Genomic DNA, 17,905 nt, shown 5'->3' on the forward strand with positions numbered 1-17,905 from the left:
TCATTGGTTTATGCTGTCCTGTTTTGGAAAATGAAACTTCAATGCCAAAAAAAAAAAGCTCCAACCATTACAGACTTAGTTGCGATAAGACATTTTCATTTTTTTCCATTACATACAGCTTTGCAGTATATACCCGCCTGAGTTCATTGTCTTTTTCAATCATAGCTACCAACTTTAGCAGGTATTTCCAAGAAGAGTGAAAGTACTGTTAGCTTTAGATTGCTTTGCATTTACGTGAGCAGTAGCTTTTTACATGAACTTTTCCGGAGTTCTTTGCCTTGCATTAAGTCAGAACACAGAAATCAGCCTCATGCCTCTAATGACAGAACATCAAACCAAAGATTAATCTCTTAAAAATCATATGTTCTACCTTTCTGCATGAAATACCTGCCTTAAGAGAAATGAGATATGGGAATGACTGATCTGCAGATTTTATAAAGTGTGCTTAGTTCTTGCAGTCAACTCTTGCCCTGCTTAATGATTATTCCCTCTATACATTTCACCGATGCTGTTATGCTTGACTTATTTGCCAAAGTCTCAGATTGCACAAAGACATCAGGTATATAACTGTTGATCTAAGCATTTACTTATGCTGTAGAGTTTCTAACTTCTAACAAGTTTCTAACTTGTAGAAATCTTTCTGTTGTCTTTAGGTTGGAGGTCTCAGAGAGGTTCTGTTGGATTGGCCAGGCAGGTTTCTTTTAATAACGGAGGAGAATTGTATATCCCCTTTGCAGCAACAGGAATGTTAACTGCTGACTAAAAATGGGTAAGGTTTTGCATCAACTTAACAATAAAAAAGCATGTAAAGTAACCCAAAAGTATAACCATGCAATTCTGTGCAGCTGTACTATCCATCACAATAGTTGAATTTAATGGGTACATGAGATTTGTTAGAGGAGGTGCTGGAGAACAGCCCTGGTTAGCAAGGGGGAGCTATTCTACAGTTACATGTTTCAAATAGATTGTGTGAATCCCACTTGATTCCACTGTATGGTTGTTGACCTACTCCATGTTGGAAAGCTTACTATTTTTCTCCTCAAATGGCAGTAGGGAAATTTATGAGATTATTGGAGAGCAGTGTTAGTTTGGCACATAGTCTTTAATGAATACGTTGGGCAGAGAGCTCTTTCTAAGCTGTGATTTAGAGCCCACATTCCCAAACATTTGACTTTAATTGCTGTTGAGAATCTTATGTTCCTCCCTCCAGGTTTGAGGAAATAGTCACAAAACCTCCCAGGAAGAGAGATAAGTTCATGTTTCTCTTGTTTGTAACAAGGCAGTTAAAGCAATATCCATTCTAGTTAATTTCAGCTACTTTGTGAATGTAGCAACACGCTTGAAAGACAGCCTGTGGATGTAAACAGCCATCTGGGCACTGAATCAAATTCCATAAATATGTATGAGAAAAAAATTTTGGTTTATTGTATGGAATCTTCTCACCAAGGACTGTAGAGATAGGACCTTAATCTCAATAAATCTGTCCTCAGAGTGATGCTACAGGGGCAGAACCAGTGCTTTGGATTTTATTTGTGTTTTGCAAAGTGAAGTCTTAATTTGGAGTATTATAGCTCCTGAATGCTTATAGCCTTCAAGATAACTATATGTTGTTGAACGGATTTTTTGGCTTGGTGTTCCTTCAGGCTTTGCTTTCAGGTCTTCATAGGGAGAGGTAGGTTGCAAAATCAGGATTTTAAATCATTACTAAAAGTTTCTGGTAATTTTGAGCCAGTTCGTAATGATGGCACGAATTGGCACCAGAATGTAGAATAATACTGAGTCTTCCTCAAATTCTTTGAATATTTGAGTGTGCAGTTTTGGTTAAGAGCCCATCCTGACCTCCCTTATAAGCGGACAACTTGTTTGGAGCTGTCTTTTTAATGCAACTCCCACGGAATGCCTAGGCTGAGTTTGATACTTGCACAACTTAACTTTGAATTCTGGAGGGGGGGGGAAGCAATTTGGATCAAGTATTGCACTCTCTTTTGTAAGTTAACTGTCAGCACAGGTCATTTGATTTCTGTGATTTGTAATATGGGTTAAAAGGGCTTTCATTTAAAGACTTTACAGGAAAAACAAGATTACAGAAAAGTTGAACACCTGAAAGAAAACACACAAAGGTGTTTCCCTTTTTGTCTACAGGAGGTGGCTGTTAGACATCTGGTATACTTTCCTCTGCTTTTGCTTTAGGCAAAGTTAGGCTGTTGACCTTAATACACTGATGCGATAAGCACTTGTTTTCTAAAGCTGAGCTATGGGACCTCCCATTTTCTTCTAGATACCTTTCAGTTCCATGGTTCTTTTTTATAGCTCCTGTCTGTTTTGGCTTTTTTAAATTTTTCTGTCCACTGCTATCAGCTGTGGAAGTGCTGTAGTTAATGAGAGCTTGGAAGCTCTCTTCAGGGAGCAGTCCTCTCAAAATGGTTCCGTCAAATACCTACCTTCCCCCACTTGGCTGCAGTCACCTGAGAGAGGTAAGTTGGGAGCTGTTCTCTATGCTGACTAGACCTTGTAGTACAGAGGACAGCCTGCCCTGGAGGGTAACCAGGTCTGTAAAGCTAAGGAAAAGCTGGCCAGGCCCTGTGACCTCTCCGCATGTTTGCCTTTCTGACATCAGAAGGGCAAGCAAGGTCTGACCTTTTGTGACTGTTTCTAAACAAAGCATTTAGTTTTGAGTGAACTTACTGCTTTACCCAGTTCTGGTTTTGTCTGGGCCAAAAAAAAAAAAAATAATCAGGAAAATGCTAAAACTGTGGGGCATGCTTTGGCCAGCTTAGAGCTTTGGTTTCTCCCTATTCCTGCGCTACTGCCATGATGGGAAAACCTACTGAGTGCCCTGTTGCATATAGCATGTGCACCCATGTCGCGGATAATAAAAAGAAATGTGACTGGTCAGGCATGCCTTCAACATTAGAAGTGACCGCTGTGCCACTATGAAGGCTTTGATACCTTCACTTTGGGATACTCCTGAATCTTTCTGCTATGTTCTGCTTGTTGCTGTGTTCTGCTATTAATGTTTATAAATCTAACCTAAATGGTGTTGAAGGCATGGCTATGCATGCAGTTCCTCCCACTAATTTCAGTAGGAGTAGGGTGGTGCAACAGATCCAATGCCCAAAGACACCAATGAGAAGGGAGAAGAAAACCATTTCAGAAAGCGTGGCAGAAATAGAGCTGGTTTAGTAGCAGATTAAATTATTCCCAAATAATTTTATAAACATGTAGTCTAGATTTTTCTTTTCATGGGGGAGAGTATGAGAAGAAGAGGTAGAAGGAAATTTGAAATTTAGAGCAATATTTTAATTAAAAACATAATTATAGAGAGCTAGTTACAACTCCTTTAAAATATATCTGAATGAGAATGTTTTCCTTTTTCTTCTGATTAAAAGAATGCTTTTCAGTTTTCTGTATTTCAGACAATGCTAACTATGGTTGGTGTTTCCACTTAGCTCTCATTAACTTGGATCTAACTGTCAGGTGGGCAGGACCTAAGAGAACAGGGACCCCAAATAAAAGAATAAATGGCCATGCAGCAAGCTTTGTAGTTATGAACTTCACACTGTATTGTATTGAAACAAATCCTGCCATAACCATAAATCCTTATTTTCATTGATAAAGTCAGCTAATTACAAAGTTAATGCACTGTAGAGGGATGCTGTCTTTTTAGACAAAGTACTCCAAAAGGATTTTATTACTATTATTGCTGTTGTTATTAAAGAGCCTGCCCCACGCTTCTTTCTTAAGTTTTCCTTTTCTGGGAAAGTCCTGAAGTGTGATTCTTTGCTTGTCTTCATAAGCACAATGCAATCTCACTTTCCAATAAATACACTTATTTTTTTCTTCTTAGAAAAAAATACTAAAAAGAGCATTGTAATATTTGTTGGACAGTTTGTGTCCTGCCCTACAGTAGTGTCCATGGACTGAGGCTGTTGGGGGGTTTTTGTTTGGTTTTAATACAAACAGCACCTGCTGATGCCTTTGTTTATAAAGGTTTAAAAATATAAAGGAGTCTTTATTTAAAGCTTCAATACTACTGGTTTGAATTGCTTCACTGTAAAGGCTTCTGCGTGTTTGAGAAGGCAAATGACCAAAGTCCCTTGATTGAACAGTGGAAGAACGAGGCATGGATATCTAGATGGCCTGGGAAGACTTTCTGCAACTGGCCACCTACTGGTTGGATAGCTATTGGAAGACAGACACGGGGCAGTCAGAAGCTAAGTTGCTCTTTTCAGTATGGATATCCATGGTGGTAACTTCCGTGGTGACGGTAGTCATCTTGGTAACCTTCCTGGTATCCCTGGTGATAGCTATGGTAACCATACCCACCATACTCATCATCTGGGCACTGCATGCCAAGCGATTGCTGAATTGTCATTTCCTGTCGCCGAAGCTGCATGGAATCAATCAGATCATACACAATCGCCATAGACCACATTGGAGAAGGATACCAGGATTTGACGTTTCCATCTTTCCCAACTAGAAGCATGGAGAAATATTCTGGGCTAATTTGGAAATAATTTCGAATGTCTTTCACCAAATTAGCTGGGATATCTTCTCGGTCTACAGTAGAGCTTCCTAGAAAGTGACCACATAAAAACAGCATTGATATTTTGTTTAGGCAGTGATGATGGTTTGTAGGTAAGTAAGTGAGTTAGCAACATGAGATAGGATACAGCCCAATAGTTGGCGATGTAAGATTCTTGTAATTTACAAGTTCAGGATTTCTTGGTTCTAAAAGGAAACTGCTCCACTGTGAACTAAAGATGTATTTTTAACAGTTTTGTTAGGTTTAGTAAACTTGTCATTATTCTCTAGGCTGAAGCTACTAGAATGTGGCACGCCTTTTTGTCACCTAACACATACGTGCTTCTTTGGCTTCTACGCAGCTTGGGTCACCAGTTCACATAATGCAGAAGGCATATGTGAAAAACAGTCACAATGAAAGAAATTACTGGAATTGAAGCATGATAGTGTGAAGAATTGCAGGATGAATTTGCTCAGTCATTAACAGTACAGAGGATCACTCTTGAATTCTCATGATATGCGAGATGGGATGTGGTAGATGTCAAGTCCACTTTAAAATACATGTTCTAGCACAAATCTGGTGAACTCCAGGCTTGTAAGTGTGAAGTCTGTGCTGGGCAAATGAGTAGAAAGTATAAGACAACTGGGATCAGTGGACACCTATATATATATCCACACACACATAGACATATACATAGTTGGCTTGGCAACTTACAAAGTGGCATCCTGCCTTAAAAACTTGTTGACATTCTCTGAAGGAGGTCAGCAAGCAGGTGGCTAAGGGTGATCTGCCTGATACAGGCTATGTGGATTTCCAGAAGGTTTCAAAAGGAACTTTTGACAGCTTGGTTGGAAGGCAGAAAAAAGGTGGGAGCGAATGATCAGTTCTTAGAGTGGAGGGATGGTAGCAGTGAAGTCCCACAGTTGTTTGTGCTGGGACTGGTGCTGTTCAATGTATTTGTAAATGACATACATAAAGTACGAGCATGGAGGTGAGGAATTGTACTGAGGATGTGGAGATACTCAGAGTTGTAAGGGCGGGGGATGATTGTGAAGCATTGTAAGGCTGTGTGACTGGTCAATAAAATAATGGAGAAGAAATTATATTCAAATTGAAGTAAAATGACACACATGGTGAAAATTTTGCTAATTCCATGTAAGAAATGATGAAGTCTCATCATTACCACCTGGCAATGAGATCTTAGGGCTGTGAGAGTTTCATGAGAGGCTAGGTCAGTGCTCACTAGTGGTCAAAAGTCAAAACAAGTGTTATAAACCATGAGGAAAATAATAAAAACCAAACCAGAGTATTGTTATGCCACTATGGAAACCTATTGTTTGTGTGCATCTTGAACACTGTGTGGAATTCTGGTTCTTTCACCTCAAAAAATATGGTAGAACTGGGGGAAAAAAAAGTCAGAAAGGCAACAAAGTTGATAATAGGTTTGGAATGAACTCTGTATGTGAAATGACCAAGTAAGTAAAGACTGCAGACTGTAAAATAAATGGGTTGGGGGAGGTCTACAGGATTGTGAATGTCACTGCAAGGATGGATAGGGATTAAATGTTTACCTTTTGTCCCCATACAACAGATAAGGGGTATCAAACAAAGCTACAGGGGCCGTGTTCAGGCCAAATAAAAGGTACCTTGCAGATCTGTATAGGTTCTCACAGGAGGACACATGCTAGAAGTTAATGTGAATTCAAAGGGAGACTAGACAAGTAAATTGAAAAGAGATCTGTTGATCTTAACAAATAGGAACTATAACCAAGGTAATGAAGTCCTTCAATGAAAAGTAAGTGGAGGCTGCAAGAGTGTTGATGGAAGAAGTATGACGTTTGCTTCCTCTGTTAGTCTTTCTTAGGCATGGACTTATGTCTGTATGAGGTAGAAGGACTAAGATGCTTTCATATACAGAGCTGTAGGAATGGCAACGGGATAAATAAGCTCCTTCCTGTCTTTGTCCATCCACTGATGGAAGCAGGCATTGGGATTAGGTAGTAGAGGAACCTGTAGCATTTGAAATGTACCCTGACAGTGAGATCTCCTAAGAATAGCTACCTGAACTAGCCTGCTGGGATGCAAGTGAGGTACTTAAAGGGGCTTATAAGAAAGATGGAGAAAGACTTTTTATCAGGGCCCATAGAGACAGGACAAAGTGTAATGGTTTTAAACTGGAAGAGGGTAGATTTAGAATGGATAGAAGGAAAAGGTTTTTTTAGGATGAGGGTGGTGAGGCACTGGAACAGGTTGCACAGAGAAGTTGTGGATGCCCCATCACTGGAAGTCTTTAAGGATTGGGTGGGGCTTTGAGCAACTTGGTCTAGTGAAAGATGTCCCTGTCCATGGCAGGGAGGTTGGATTAGATGATCTCTAAAAGGTCCTTTCCAGCCCAAACCATTCTATGAAGATGAATCAGGGAACCATACAAGAGAAACTGCTGGGTCTGTGTTCTATTAGCCCTGCAAACTCTTGAGCACGTAAAAGGCACAGACATCCCTTTGCCTTTGACAGCAAGGCAGGCAGAGAAGTGTATTTGGACTGTATGTTAGGTGGGAGATGAAGATGTGAGATGACTTCCAGATGATATTTGGTCTTTTCTATCCTGAAGACGCTATATGTTTAGCACAGGAACACCAAGAAAACTTATGGTTTGCTTTTGTGTCGTCTTGTTTCTTGAAAGAAACAAAACAAAGGAGAAAAACACAGTCATACCCATCCCAGTAAAGAAATACTCAGCGCTATGTAATGCCTTTCATGGGTAGTACTGAAGAAACTGGAAACAGTCACTTACCATTAATTGGATACAACTCTAAGACACCACCTATATCTTCTCCAAGTCCTAGCAATTTGAGGATAGTTATATGGCGCAGGCCTGTGGAGGAAATGAAGGAGGTTTTGGGTCAGACCAGTTCGTTCTGCTCATTCTTGGGCAGTTTTCAGTTTAATTAGCCAGGTCTGTGCATGCTAAATTAGGTGCCGGACTCAGCAGTCCTTTTCTAGGAAGAAGAGTTGCTGATTTCTCTGGAGTCTCTGCCAGTCACATCACCTGTCCAAACATGGGGATAAACTAGCATGTTGAATAATGTGGTATCAGTTGCATAAAAGCTGTTGCTAGTGCCCCAAGGACAACAGCATTTGGTGTGGTTCTGTAGTATAGAGATACAACCATCAAGCACACCAATAAATTACAGAGACCATTCCCCAAAGGAGGAAGGAAAAGCAAAAAACCTGATGTCCGTGCACCTCCCTGACATCTGGCCCAGTTCTGAGCTAGGTATAAGAGGATCTGCCCTTCCCAAAGCATTGTACTTACGTCATTAATTTGTGCAGTAAGAAAAAGAAAATACTGTTGTTCCCCTGAAGTACAAGTTCAAAGAGAAGTTTTGGAGTGCTAACCTTTTCTGCCTTACACAAATGATTCCAGGGAACGCTTTGTTTAGCTGTCTTAGCTGTCAGGGTGTGCTGTGCTACCTGCTTAGCACAGTATTTTCCATTTGTATTTGGAGTAGCTACAGCAAACTTTTCAGTTGTCAGACTCCTCAGGCTGTCTAGGTTCAGACTTCAGCAAAGGAATCCATCACATCACCAGGAAGGATGTGGTTTTGGGGAGCAAGAGTATAATTTCTTTTGACTCACCAAAATTGCAGGCTTGTCCGCTGAGAGCAGCAAGCTGCTGGGAATAAGCCCAGTCCTCATCGCTGGGAGCAGAGATCACCACAAGCCGCCTTCTCCATCGGAACCTGGAAAGAGAACACGGTGTGACAGGGCACGCTCATGACATGTGACTCGAGTCCTCTCACCATTTTCGTTTGTTGTAGGCTGAGATATGTCATACCTCTCACAACTTCCAAGTAACAGCTGGATGGGAGATCTGTCTGGTTCTATCCATCACTGGGAGAGGTTAAAACCTGTTCTGAATTTTACAGTTCCAAAACACTCAAAGAAACATCTGCAGTTTCGCTGCTTCACCAAGCAAACACTGTGTGGTGGTTTATGAAAAGCTTACAATCTTTGCTCAAAGCCCCCCTTCAGTAGTTATAACAATGCTGAGAAGTGTATTTCCAAGGGAAAGAAAGATTCCTGTAGAATTCCTCACTAGACATTTAGCTTTTACGTCATTCACCACTGCTGGAATGGCACAGTTATTTTGCAGTCCAAAGGCTGTCTGAGAATTAGGGTGTATCTTCATTTCAGACATAACTCATACTTCTGTGTAAATACTCACTGACCTCTTTTTCTTCTATACCACACTTGCTCAAAATACCTTTAACATGGCTTTAAATCTGAGCTTGTTTCTATGTGTGTGGCTGTGTGAGCCTGTGGCTATTTAAGGCATGCATGGGGCAGTAAGATAAATCTTTGATTTTTCTTTAATGTGGTATGCCCCATTTAGCCCAAGGAGCACCTTCTGTTGCCCTCTCCAAGAAAGGCAATGCCATAAGGATACTTGAAAGCTTTAAACATTCTAACTATAGGGGGTTTTAGTACTCTCCAAACAACCCCTTTTTTGCATAAAGGTACTTTTCCATTGAATCTAAATAAATTAGATTTAAAGGAATTTGCAAAGCTGCAGGGATATTTTTATAGAGGAAATTATCTTTTAAATGGATGCAGATGTTACCCTGGTATAATAATAGCCTGCATTTCTGCAGTACCATGTGAAGATCTCAAAATAAAGGCTAATGCAATGGGTCAATTCTGTCCCACTTGAGAGAAGCAGAAAATACGGTGAGACTTGCTCAAAGTCACAGAAGTTGCTGAAAGAACAGGGGATGATGATGTCTGTCTTGTAGACCAACTGATGCTGTGTATATTTTTAGAATTAAAAAAGTAAATCCTTGAAAAGCAAAGCTCCCCAATTTTAATCTTGCCCAGGAGGAACAAGAAAGAGACATGGGTGTGTGTATACAGGTATGTGAATAGGAATATGGAGCATTCACATCACATACGTGACACGAAGGAAAGGGGGAAAATTTCGTGCTGTTATTCTGAAAATGGGGGAAAATAATCTTCGTGATATTTTATACAGGAAACGCACCTGGCTACCTATAAATAATGACCAAGAATGTAAACATCGGATTATATTTTGTTTAGGGCATAAATAAGGATGGAATCTTATCTGTGAGCTGCTTTAAGATACACCAACTCCTTTCTGGTTTTTTGAGTATCATCTCCTTTGGAGATGCACAGAGCTGAAAAGGGTTGAAAGCCACTCAAGCTGTTTATCCCCCTACCCCAGGCAATCCCTATACCTGGTGTGCTCGTCTGGGGCTACATCCTACCAAGAAATTAATTCAGTGGTCCTTCACAGCTGTTAGTTCACTATCACTAAAGTACAATTTGTGCCTTATTTCTGACATCAGAAGCCACAGACCAATAGTCCTGCCCTGACAAATCTGCCAGATCTTTCCCTGCGCGCATCCTTTCTTCCTCTTCTACCCGTTTTGCATCCCATTCTTGGTTCTGAGCCTGGAGAGCAGCACAGCCAGTGTCTTGGTGTTACAGAGGGACTCCCCCAACCCCACAAACTCAAGGATCTCCTGATACATGTGGCTTTTAAGCAATACCCAAACCAGCTCTGGCTCTCATGGTCTCTTTTCACGCCAGCCAGACTTGTTAAGAACAATATTTGCATTATTACAACTGACCTCCCCAGTGAGCAACACCAGGGTGATGACGCCAGGACTCTTTTTCAGTTGGGAAGATAATCCTGGACAAAGCTGGAATGAATCTTGCTGGGAATCTGATCAGTTAACGTGGCTAGTGAAGTCCGCACGTTATTTAAAGCCTGATGCTTGTTTCACAGACAACAAATGCATTATGTACAGCAGCAGTTCTGTTTATAGATGCAACATTCTGCATTCTTCCTGCCTGTTTTTCTAATGTGTGTTTATTACTAGGGCTGTTTGCAAGCAAAGAAGGATTTGGGGCCTGTCACTTTCCACCATACAAGCTCTTTCTTGTGTTGGTCAGCTGTTTCCAAACTGTGGTTCTTCTTGGTGGTCTTGAGGATGAATCACTGAGACCTAAACAGGAGGTGGTGAGGTGGGTGGGGTGCATCTTGTTAAAGGTTCTCTTTCTGTTGAAGTAGCCATCGAATTTTAAAATGTTTATGAACCAACAACCTACTAATTTACCTGTTGGTCCTTTGCCCCTCAAGTCATAATCCATCACTCTGCCTCAGTTATTTCTATAGCTATCTGGCACTAACAGTGTATTTCCATGGATTCTGATAATAGGTGAGGGGGATGCAGTAGTATCAGGTAAAGCCTAGAGTGATGGTGTAGCCCTAATTTCATGTAGATTATCCTGTAACAGAGAGGGCTATAGCTGCACAGCTCTTCTGTGTATCTGAATTCCCACAGTCCAGACACATTTATTGCCTGGAATTTAGGTCTTGCAGGTAGAACAGTAACGGCATATAGAGATTCTGTAAACAAAATGGGCTTTCTGCAGAAGGTCTCTCAAATATTTTGCAAAAGACATCTGCAAGACCTTTAATAATGTGCATGACTAATACTGTCAAAGACCAACTGTTATCTCAAGGAGAATGGGAAGGAAGTTGCAGAGAATTTTTTACTGATTTGAGCTACATGGAAGGGATTAGAATGCGATTAATGAGATTGTGATGGTTGATGGTAGAAAAACATAAACATTGTGCTTCATACATTCAAAACACTGACCTAACATCTGTGAATTAATCCTTATTTGCTCTTCTAATGCAAATCAGTGTTACTATCTCCATGTCATGGTGAGGGTACTGAGGTACAGAAAGTTGGTGTCCAAAGAATGTGCAGTCACTCAGGAAACACAACATGCATCCTGACTTCCAGTGCTCTGTAAAAGACTGCATCCTGCGATGGCTACTATTGCTTAACACTGTAAATACTGAGAAATCTATATTAAAAAAACACAGAAATAGCCGGATGGGTATTTTTCTAATAAGACAATAATTATTAGAACTAGCAGTAGCTAAGAACAGAAGGTAATACCTGGATAAGAAGCTCTCAAGGGATTGCTTCTTATCTTCTTTGCAGACAATGCCCTCTTTTTTCTGTCTTTCCATGTCTTTAATTCGTGACTGGAAGGTGTCGATCAAATCAAACACGGACTTCATTGCTATTGGTACTTCATAGTATTGCTGTTAAGAAAAAAGAACAGATGGATAAAAGGATGCACATGTTAGCAATCTTTCTGCATGTGTCACAGCACTGTAGGATATATAGAAACTCAAGTATTCCTATTTGCACATGTGTAACAAGGCCTAAACCAGATTAGAAACCATGGAAAATATTACTGTGTTTGCAGTCAGACTGCTCTTTGGAAGTGGCATATTTTCAGTATTTGCCCTACGTGATAAAACCAGGCCATTGCAGGCAACAAATTGTCATTATATTGTACATAAGGCTGTTCAACTAGAGCATTATCCCTATGCAATGTGCTGTCATCCCGTTGAGCAGCCAAACTGTGTTTTAGGGTGCCAGGTACTACATTAAAACCTCTGCCGGTGGGGGGTCCCATTCCTATGGTGTCAGCTCACCATCCCAGCAGAAACCCACAATTCCTGAAATCCCCTAACTGCAGAAAATTAATATAGCTACCTAATTCCTGAAAATTTATCTTACTGTCTTTTTGCTTGTCCTTCAGGAACAACCAAGTCCTGCATCAGTCTTTTATGTGCCTCACATGCAAGCCTGTAGCGTAACTTGCTAAAATTTTTCAATTTTTTCATATTTTCCCAATGCCTTTTCTTTCAAAGAGTCGAAACCCTCACCTTGACCTTCATGTCAGTGTCCGTCAGCACCATGAAGAAGTCATTGTAGGTCATCCCATATTCTTTCCTCAACTCACTGATTAGCTGCTGGTCCACAAGGTCTTCATCCTCTATCACTTTCATGGGCTTTTCATTATCTTAATGTGAGACAAAGGAGAAATAAAAGTAGTCATGGAATCACACAGCTCTCTGCCTTTAATTTCACCTTGAAAGAAAGGGGGAAGTTCATTTCCCAGAAGCCCTCTTCCTGCTGCATAAGCAGGATACTAAAAAAAATCAGTATGGCACTATGGCTTTTAACTGTCCAGTGTTCAGTCCCAGTATTTTTTGAAAATCAGTCTATCCTAGGGCACATGCACTTCAATATTCAACATTTCTACTTGCTTTTGAACAATCTTAGTTGCCTGCTCTTTCCTGGAAAGATCTTCAGATTTTTTTCAATATGCTTATACATGTATATGCATGTACTAATCATTTCACCAGCTCCTGAATTGCAGCCACTTCTGGAATAGAAAATAGAAACTGTTCAACAGTTCAGGACAGGGGCTGGAAAGCACCATATCCAAATGAAACAGCATAGAGAATTCGGGTCAGTAAAATATAGCTAGAACAGCTTGAGGTTGGCCAGGACACTAGAGTTAACCTTTCCAGTCTTAAAAAATTATGTGGGAGGTTTAGTGACTACAAGAAACCATAAACTAATGTGTTCTGAATACTGCAGTCCTAGCTCTTCAGCTCTCTCTGTATACCCTGCTGTGGCACTCCTCCATCTGCTTGCTGATGTTCATTTCCCATTCTAGTACCCTGACAGGAAAAAAAATTAATTTTGAGAATGATTTGTACCTACTCGCTGCTCTACCCTAAGAAAACATTCAGAAAAACTTGAGGAGGAAAAGACCTCTGAAGACAGAGATTTGAAGCATGTAGAAGACAAGCCTGTGGAGGTACTGAGGTTCCTTACTTCCCCTGGGACCAGGCTGTATTAGGGCCAAGTCCTGAAAGCCTCTGTGTCATCAGCTCAGCCTCAGCTGTAGCATCCAGGACAGTGCTGCACAACTGTGACAGTGCTGGAACAGGCCTCTCTATGCAACTGTGGGCCTGGAAAGCTAAAGACAAGCTAAATCACACATGAAGTGAAATGTCACCTAGGCACCTATGAGCTCTCTGCAAACGTTACTTGCTTATGCCCTGTGGCACCACTATGAACATAAATCTTCATATCTTCACTTAGAAATCTCAGCCATGGCTTAAGTGACCTGCCTGAAGTCAAACAGGGACATGACAGCCGATCAAGATCTAGAATCCAGAGGTACAACTTTCCAGTCCCCTGCTCCACTGGGGGAGTTGAGCACACAGCAACAGAAAAGATTTGATTCATTATGCAATAAGGCATTTTAAATTATTTTCTAAACATCCATAGCCTTTAAGGAGCATACTGATCTGATTCAAATTTTGCAGTAGGTCCAATCTGTGTAATAGACTGAATGAATCTTTGGAATTAAAACTTTGGGAAAATATCTGAATCTGAACCTGACCTTTAGGTTTCACACCTTGGACCCACAGAAAAAAAACCCCAAACCAGCAAACGTTAAAATATGGTTATACTAATCAAGCTATAGACGTAATTTATATGGTTTTACATGGTTATATGTACCTCAGTTGAAAGTTTTGTAAAGACTTATAGGCAATGTCATAAATTCCCCGTTGGATGAGTTGCTGGATATGCTAATTGGTTATTCACTTTGTAAGTCAGGCATCAATGCTTCATAAGTGAGATTTACATATTACTAATGGCAAGCATGACCATTAAAACATAGACCAAAAATTCATACTTATGCCTGCAAATAATTCTCTAAAAAAGTAAAGACTATCTCATTGGCCTATATGGAGGTAGAATAATGCAAAAGATGTTAGTGTGAAATGAAATGGAAAACAGCTGTATGGTGCAGTACCTTAGACCCATGGCACTCTTCTGCTTTAAAGACTGTAGCTACCAATATGAACATAACGCTTTAGAGTTTCATTGTTAGGAGATTTTCTTTCAAAACTTACAACGTAAAGAAGAAAATTAAATGACAGGAGAAAAATATTTCGGGGAAAAAACATAATGCCCCAAAGCCTGGCCTGCCTTTCAAATTCGGAAGTGATTTCTAGGGAGAAAAAAAAAGAAGTTAATCTAATCACCTCTTTCCAATTCACTACTTGTCTCTGACCTCCACCTCATAAAGGACATCTGGGATCAGCATGAAGAACAACGGGAGTTGAGACTCTCTTTGCTCTGTCTAGAAAAATTGAGTTACTCTTTACCAATAATTCAAATGAGGTTGCAAAGAAGTTTAGCAGTTTGTTGTAGCAAGTACAGTGGCCTGCTAGATTAGGTATTGGCTTTGATTGTAAGGTAGGTAGCCTGGGGCTGGTGTTTAGTTGACTAAAACCCTGTTCCCATGAGTTGGGGAAAAAGGGACCACACGGCTGACTCAGGGTGAAGAGAAGACCCATGCAGTGACACTCAGCTTTTGTGTCATTCTGGTGGGAAACCGGGAAACACTCTTTGGTTTCAGTATGAGCTGATCTTGGTCAAAGAGTGTTAATGGGCTCTCTTTCATTCACTACCTCTAAATGCATTTGAAATTTCAAGAGAAAAGTCTTTTCTGTGGACTTCTCTGTTGTTGTCATTCATATCTCAGTCCAAAGAGGCAGCACTACAATTAGACCTCATCATGCTGGGTACTAAGGCTTCTCACTACAGCATAAATACTGTGAACAAAATGTATCTTAGGAGCTTTTTCTGCCTCTGGTGCTGACAGAGAGTGAGCCATGAAGAGGCCGTGCCAGCAGGAAGGGTAGAGGAGAAGGGGAGGTAGAATAACCTACACCCTTCTAAGTCTCCCACTTTTCTTCAACAAGTTAATTCCTTCTGTGAGAATTCAGCTGTTACATACACTTGTGTGGTTTGGGGAAAGTTTGGGTGTAAGTTAAGTTTGGAACAGGCTGAAAGAACATGGTCTATGTCAGAGTGAATGTTTGTTTATTAGCCAGACCGGAGCTAAATATAATCCTAAACAGTCCACTGACAGGCAGATGGGTTTAGGTACACAAAAAGTGACCTTGAGTAACTTTGGCCTGATGTGGAAAATTCTGTACTATTCCGGATTGGTCAAGAAGGTGCACAAATGGACAGCCTGGCAGGATTTGTGACTTGCTGTCATTCAGGGACACAAGGCTCCTGGTCACTCACTGGGTCCTCTTCCTCTGAGAGTGGTAGAGGCACAGCTGGAAGCCAGACATAAATCTGTGATCTTCTGTCCTGTTGTATGCTAGACCTGAAATGCCCTGGAGCTGCTGTGGTCCTGAGCTTTCTGTTCCATCACACGTCTCTTCCCAAGGTCTGGTAAAACCAGATGAATTTCCAGAGGAAAGACGCGGTAGACTTATAAGCGAAACCAGCAGCTTTTATACTGTTTCTTTGCCTTCATCCAGCAAAGCATTTACAGTGGTGTTAACTTCTAGACACAGACTGCAATGAGATTGTTTACATGAGTCAAGAGACACCTAAGCTTAAGTGCTTTCCTGGACTGGGAGCCGAAGTCTTTGTCCAAACCCTACTGTTATGAAAGGAAAGGTTCTCTGGCTTTGGTGGGTGCTTCCCCAGGACATGAACACTGACACCAGTTGTTTCAAAGCTCCCTGAGAGATGGAGGCCTAGTGTCACCTGTCTATATGGGAACTCTGTATGTAAAGAAGATGGTGCTGAATATGGCTGAATGAGCTACTTTTCAAGTCCTTCATAGTCTGATTTATAGTGCCTCCAAAACCTCAGCTTTACTGAGATGAACCTCTTTACAATAGCCAGCAATAAGCAGTCACACTGATGGGTATCTTGCTTTACGGGTAAAGAGAGGCAAAAGGACTTCAAATGGTAAACCTTTTAATATCAGATATGCTGATGCAAAGTTGTAAGGTTGTCCATACCTAGAGGTTATGATTGAAATCTTCTAAATTTGTCTACCAGTACAGAGGGGAAAATGCTCCTGGACCTCCCCTTACTGTGGAGAACACTCACTTAATAACCTACACCCTTCTAAGTCTCCCACTTTTCTTCAACAAGTTAATTCCTTCTGTGAGAATTCAGCTGTTACATACACTTGTGTGGTTTGGGGAAAGTTTGGGTGTAAGTTAAGTTTGGAACAGGCTGAAAGAATATGGTCTATGTCAGAGTGAATGTTTGTTTATTAGCCAGACCGGAGCTAAATATAATCCTAAACAGTCCACTGACAGGCAGATGGGTTTAGGTACACAAAAAGTGACCTTGAGTAACTTTGGCCTGATGTGGAAAATTCTGTACTATTCCGGATTGGTCAAGAAGGTGCACAAATGGACAGCCTGGCAGGATTTGTGACTTGCTGTCATTCAGGGACACAAGGCTCCTGGTCACTCACTGGGTCCTCTTCCTCTGAGAGTGGTAGAGGCACAGCTGGAAGCCAGACATAAATCTGTGATCTTCTGTCCTGTTGTATGCTAGACCTGAAATACCCTGGAGCTGCTGTGGTCCTGAGCTTTCTGTTCCATCACACGTCTCTTCCCAAGGTCTGGTAAAACCAGATGAATTTCCAGAGGAAAGACGCGGTAGACTTATAAGCGAAACCAGCAGCTTTTATACTGTTTCTTTGCCTTCATCCAGCAAAGCATTTACAGTGGTGTTAACTTCTAGACACAGACTGCAATGAGATTGTTTACATGAGTCAAGAGACACCTAAGCTTAAGTGCTTTCCTGGACTGGGAGCCGAAGTCTTTGTCCAAACCCTACTGTTATGAAAGGAAAGGTTCTCTGGCTTTGGTGGGTGCTTCCCCAGGACATGAACACTGACACCAGTTGTTTCAAAGCTCCCTGAGAGATGGAGGCCTAGTGTCACCTGTCTATATGGGAACTCTGTATGTAAAGAAGATGGTGCTGAATATGGCTGAATGAGCTACTTTTCAAGTCCTTCATAGTCTGATTTATAGTGCCTCCAAAACCTCAGCTTTACTGAGATGAACCTCTTTACAATAGCCAGCAATAAGCAGTCACACTGATGGGTATCTTGCTTTACGGGTAAAGAGAGGCAAAAGGACTTCAAATGGTAAACCTTTTAATATCAGATATGCTGATGCAAAGTTGTAAGGTTGTCCATACCTAGAGGTTATGATTGAAATCTTCTAAATTTGTCTACCAGTACAGAGGGGAAAATGCTCCTGGACCTCCCCTTACTGTGGAGAACACTCACTTTGTAAACATATCAAAATCAGCTCTTAAGCTTAGGAAAGCTGATCCTGGGAAGGAAACGAACTTAGAGCAAGGGATCAAACTAGCACACTTCTCTCCATCCTGGGTTTAGCCAGTGTGTGCCCCTGAAAAATGAAGCTTTTTCCATGACCCTGTGAGGAGTGCAAAGGCATGAGAAAATGTTATATGGCAGAGCAGGGAGATAATGATGTTGAACTTCAAAATAGGATTAACTTTGGCCAAGTTTTTAATATAATCTCAAACAGTTCCCTTCAGCATTTCCTGCCCTCAGTCTCCTCTCCTTCATGACAACAGCCAGTTTCTTTAAGCAGCCATGCCA

The 17,905-nt window shown here is 41.0% G+C and overlaps 1 protein-coding gene across 1 annotated transcript in view; it reads right to left on the minus strand.

Moving 5' to 3' along the window:
- Positions 1-4,228: 4,228 nt before the first annotated feature.
- Positions 4,229-17,905, minus strand: part of CCDC80 (coiled-coil domain containing 80) — a 20,407-nt gene continuing 6,730 nt past the window's right edge. Inside the window, exons 3-7 of the mRNA XM_035894045.1 lie at positions 12,303-12,439; positions 11,521-11,669; positions 8,165-8,268; positions 7,320-7,400; positions 4,229-4,575 (exon numbers count right to left, since the gene is read on the minus strand). Of these exons, the coding sequence (XP_035749938.1) occupies positions 4,229-4,575; positions 7,320-7,400; positions 8,165-8,268; positions 11,521-11,669; positions 12,303-12,439 (818 nt within the window). The remainder of the gene's footprint in view (positions 4,576-7,319; positions 7,401-8,164; positions 8,269-11,520; positions 11,670-12,302; positions 12,440-17,905) is intronic.

Source organism: Egretta garzetta, unplaced genomic scaffold (assembly GCF_000687185.1).
Source record: "Egretta garzetta isolate BGI_Z169 unplaced genomic scaffold, ASM68718v1 scaffold465, whole genome shotgun sequence".
Lineage (NCBI taxonomy): Eukaryota > Metazoa > Chordata > Aves > Pelecaniformes > Ardeidae > Egretta > Egretta garzetta.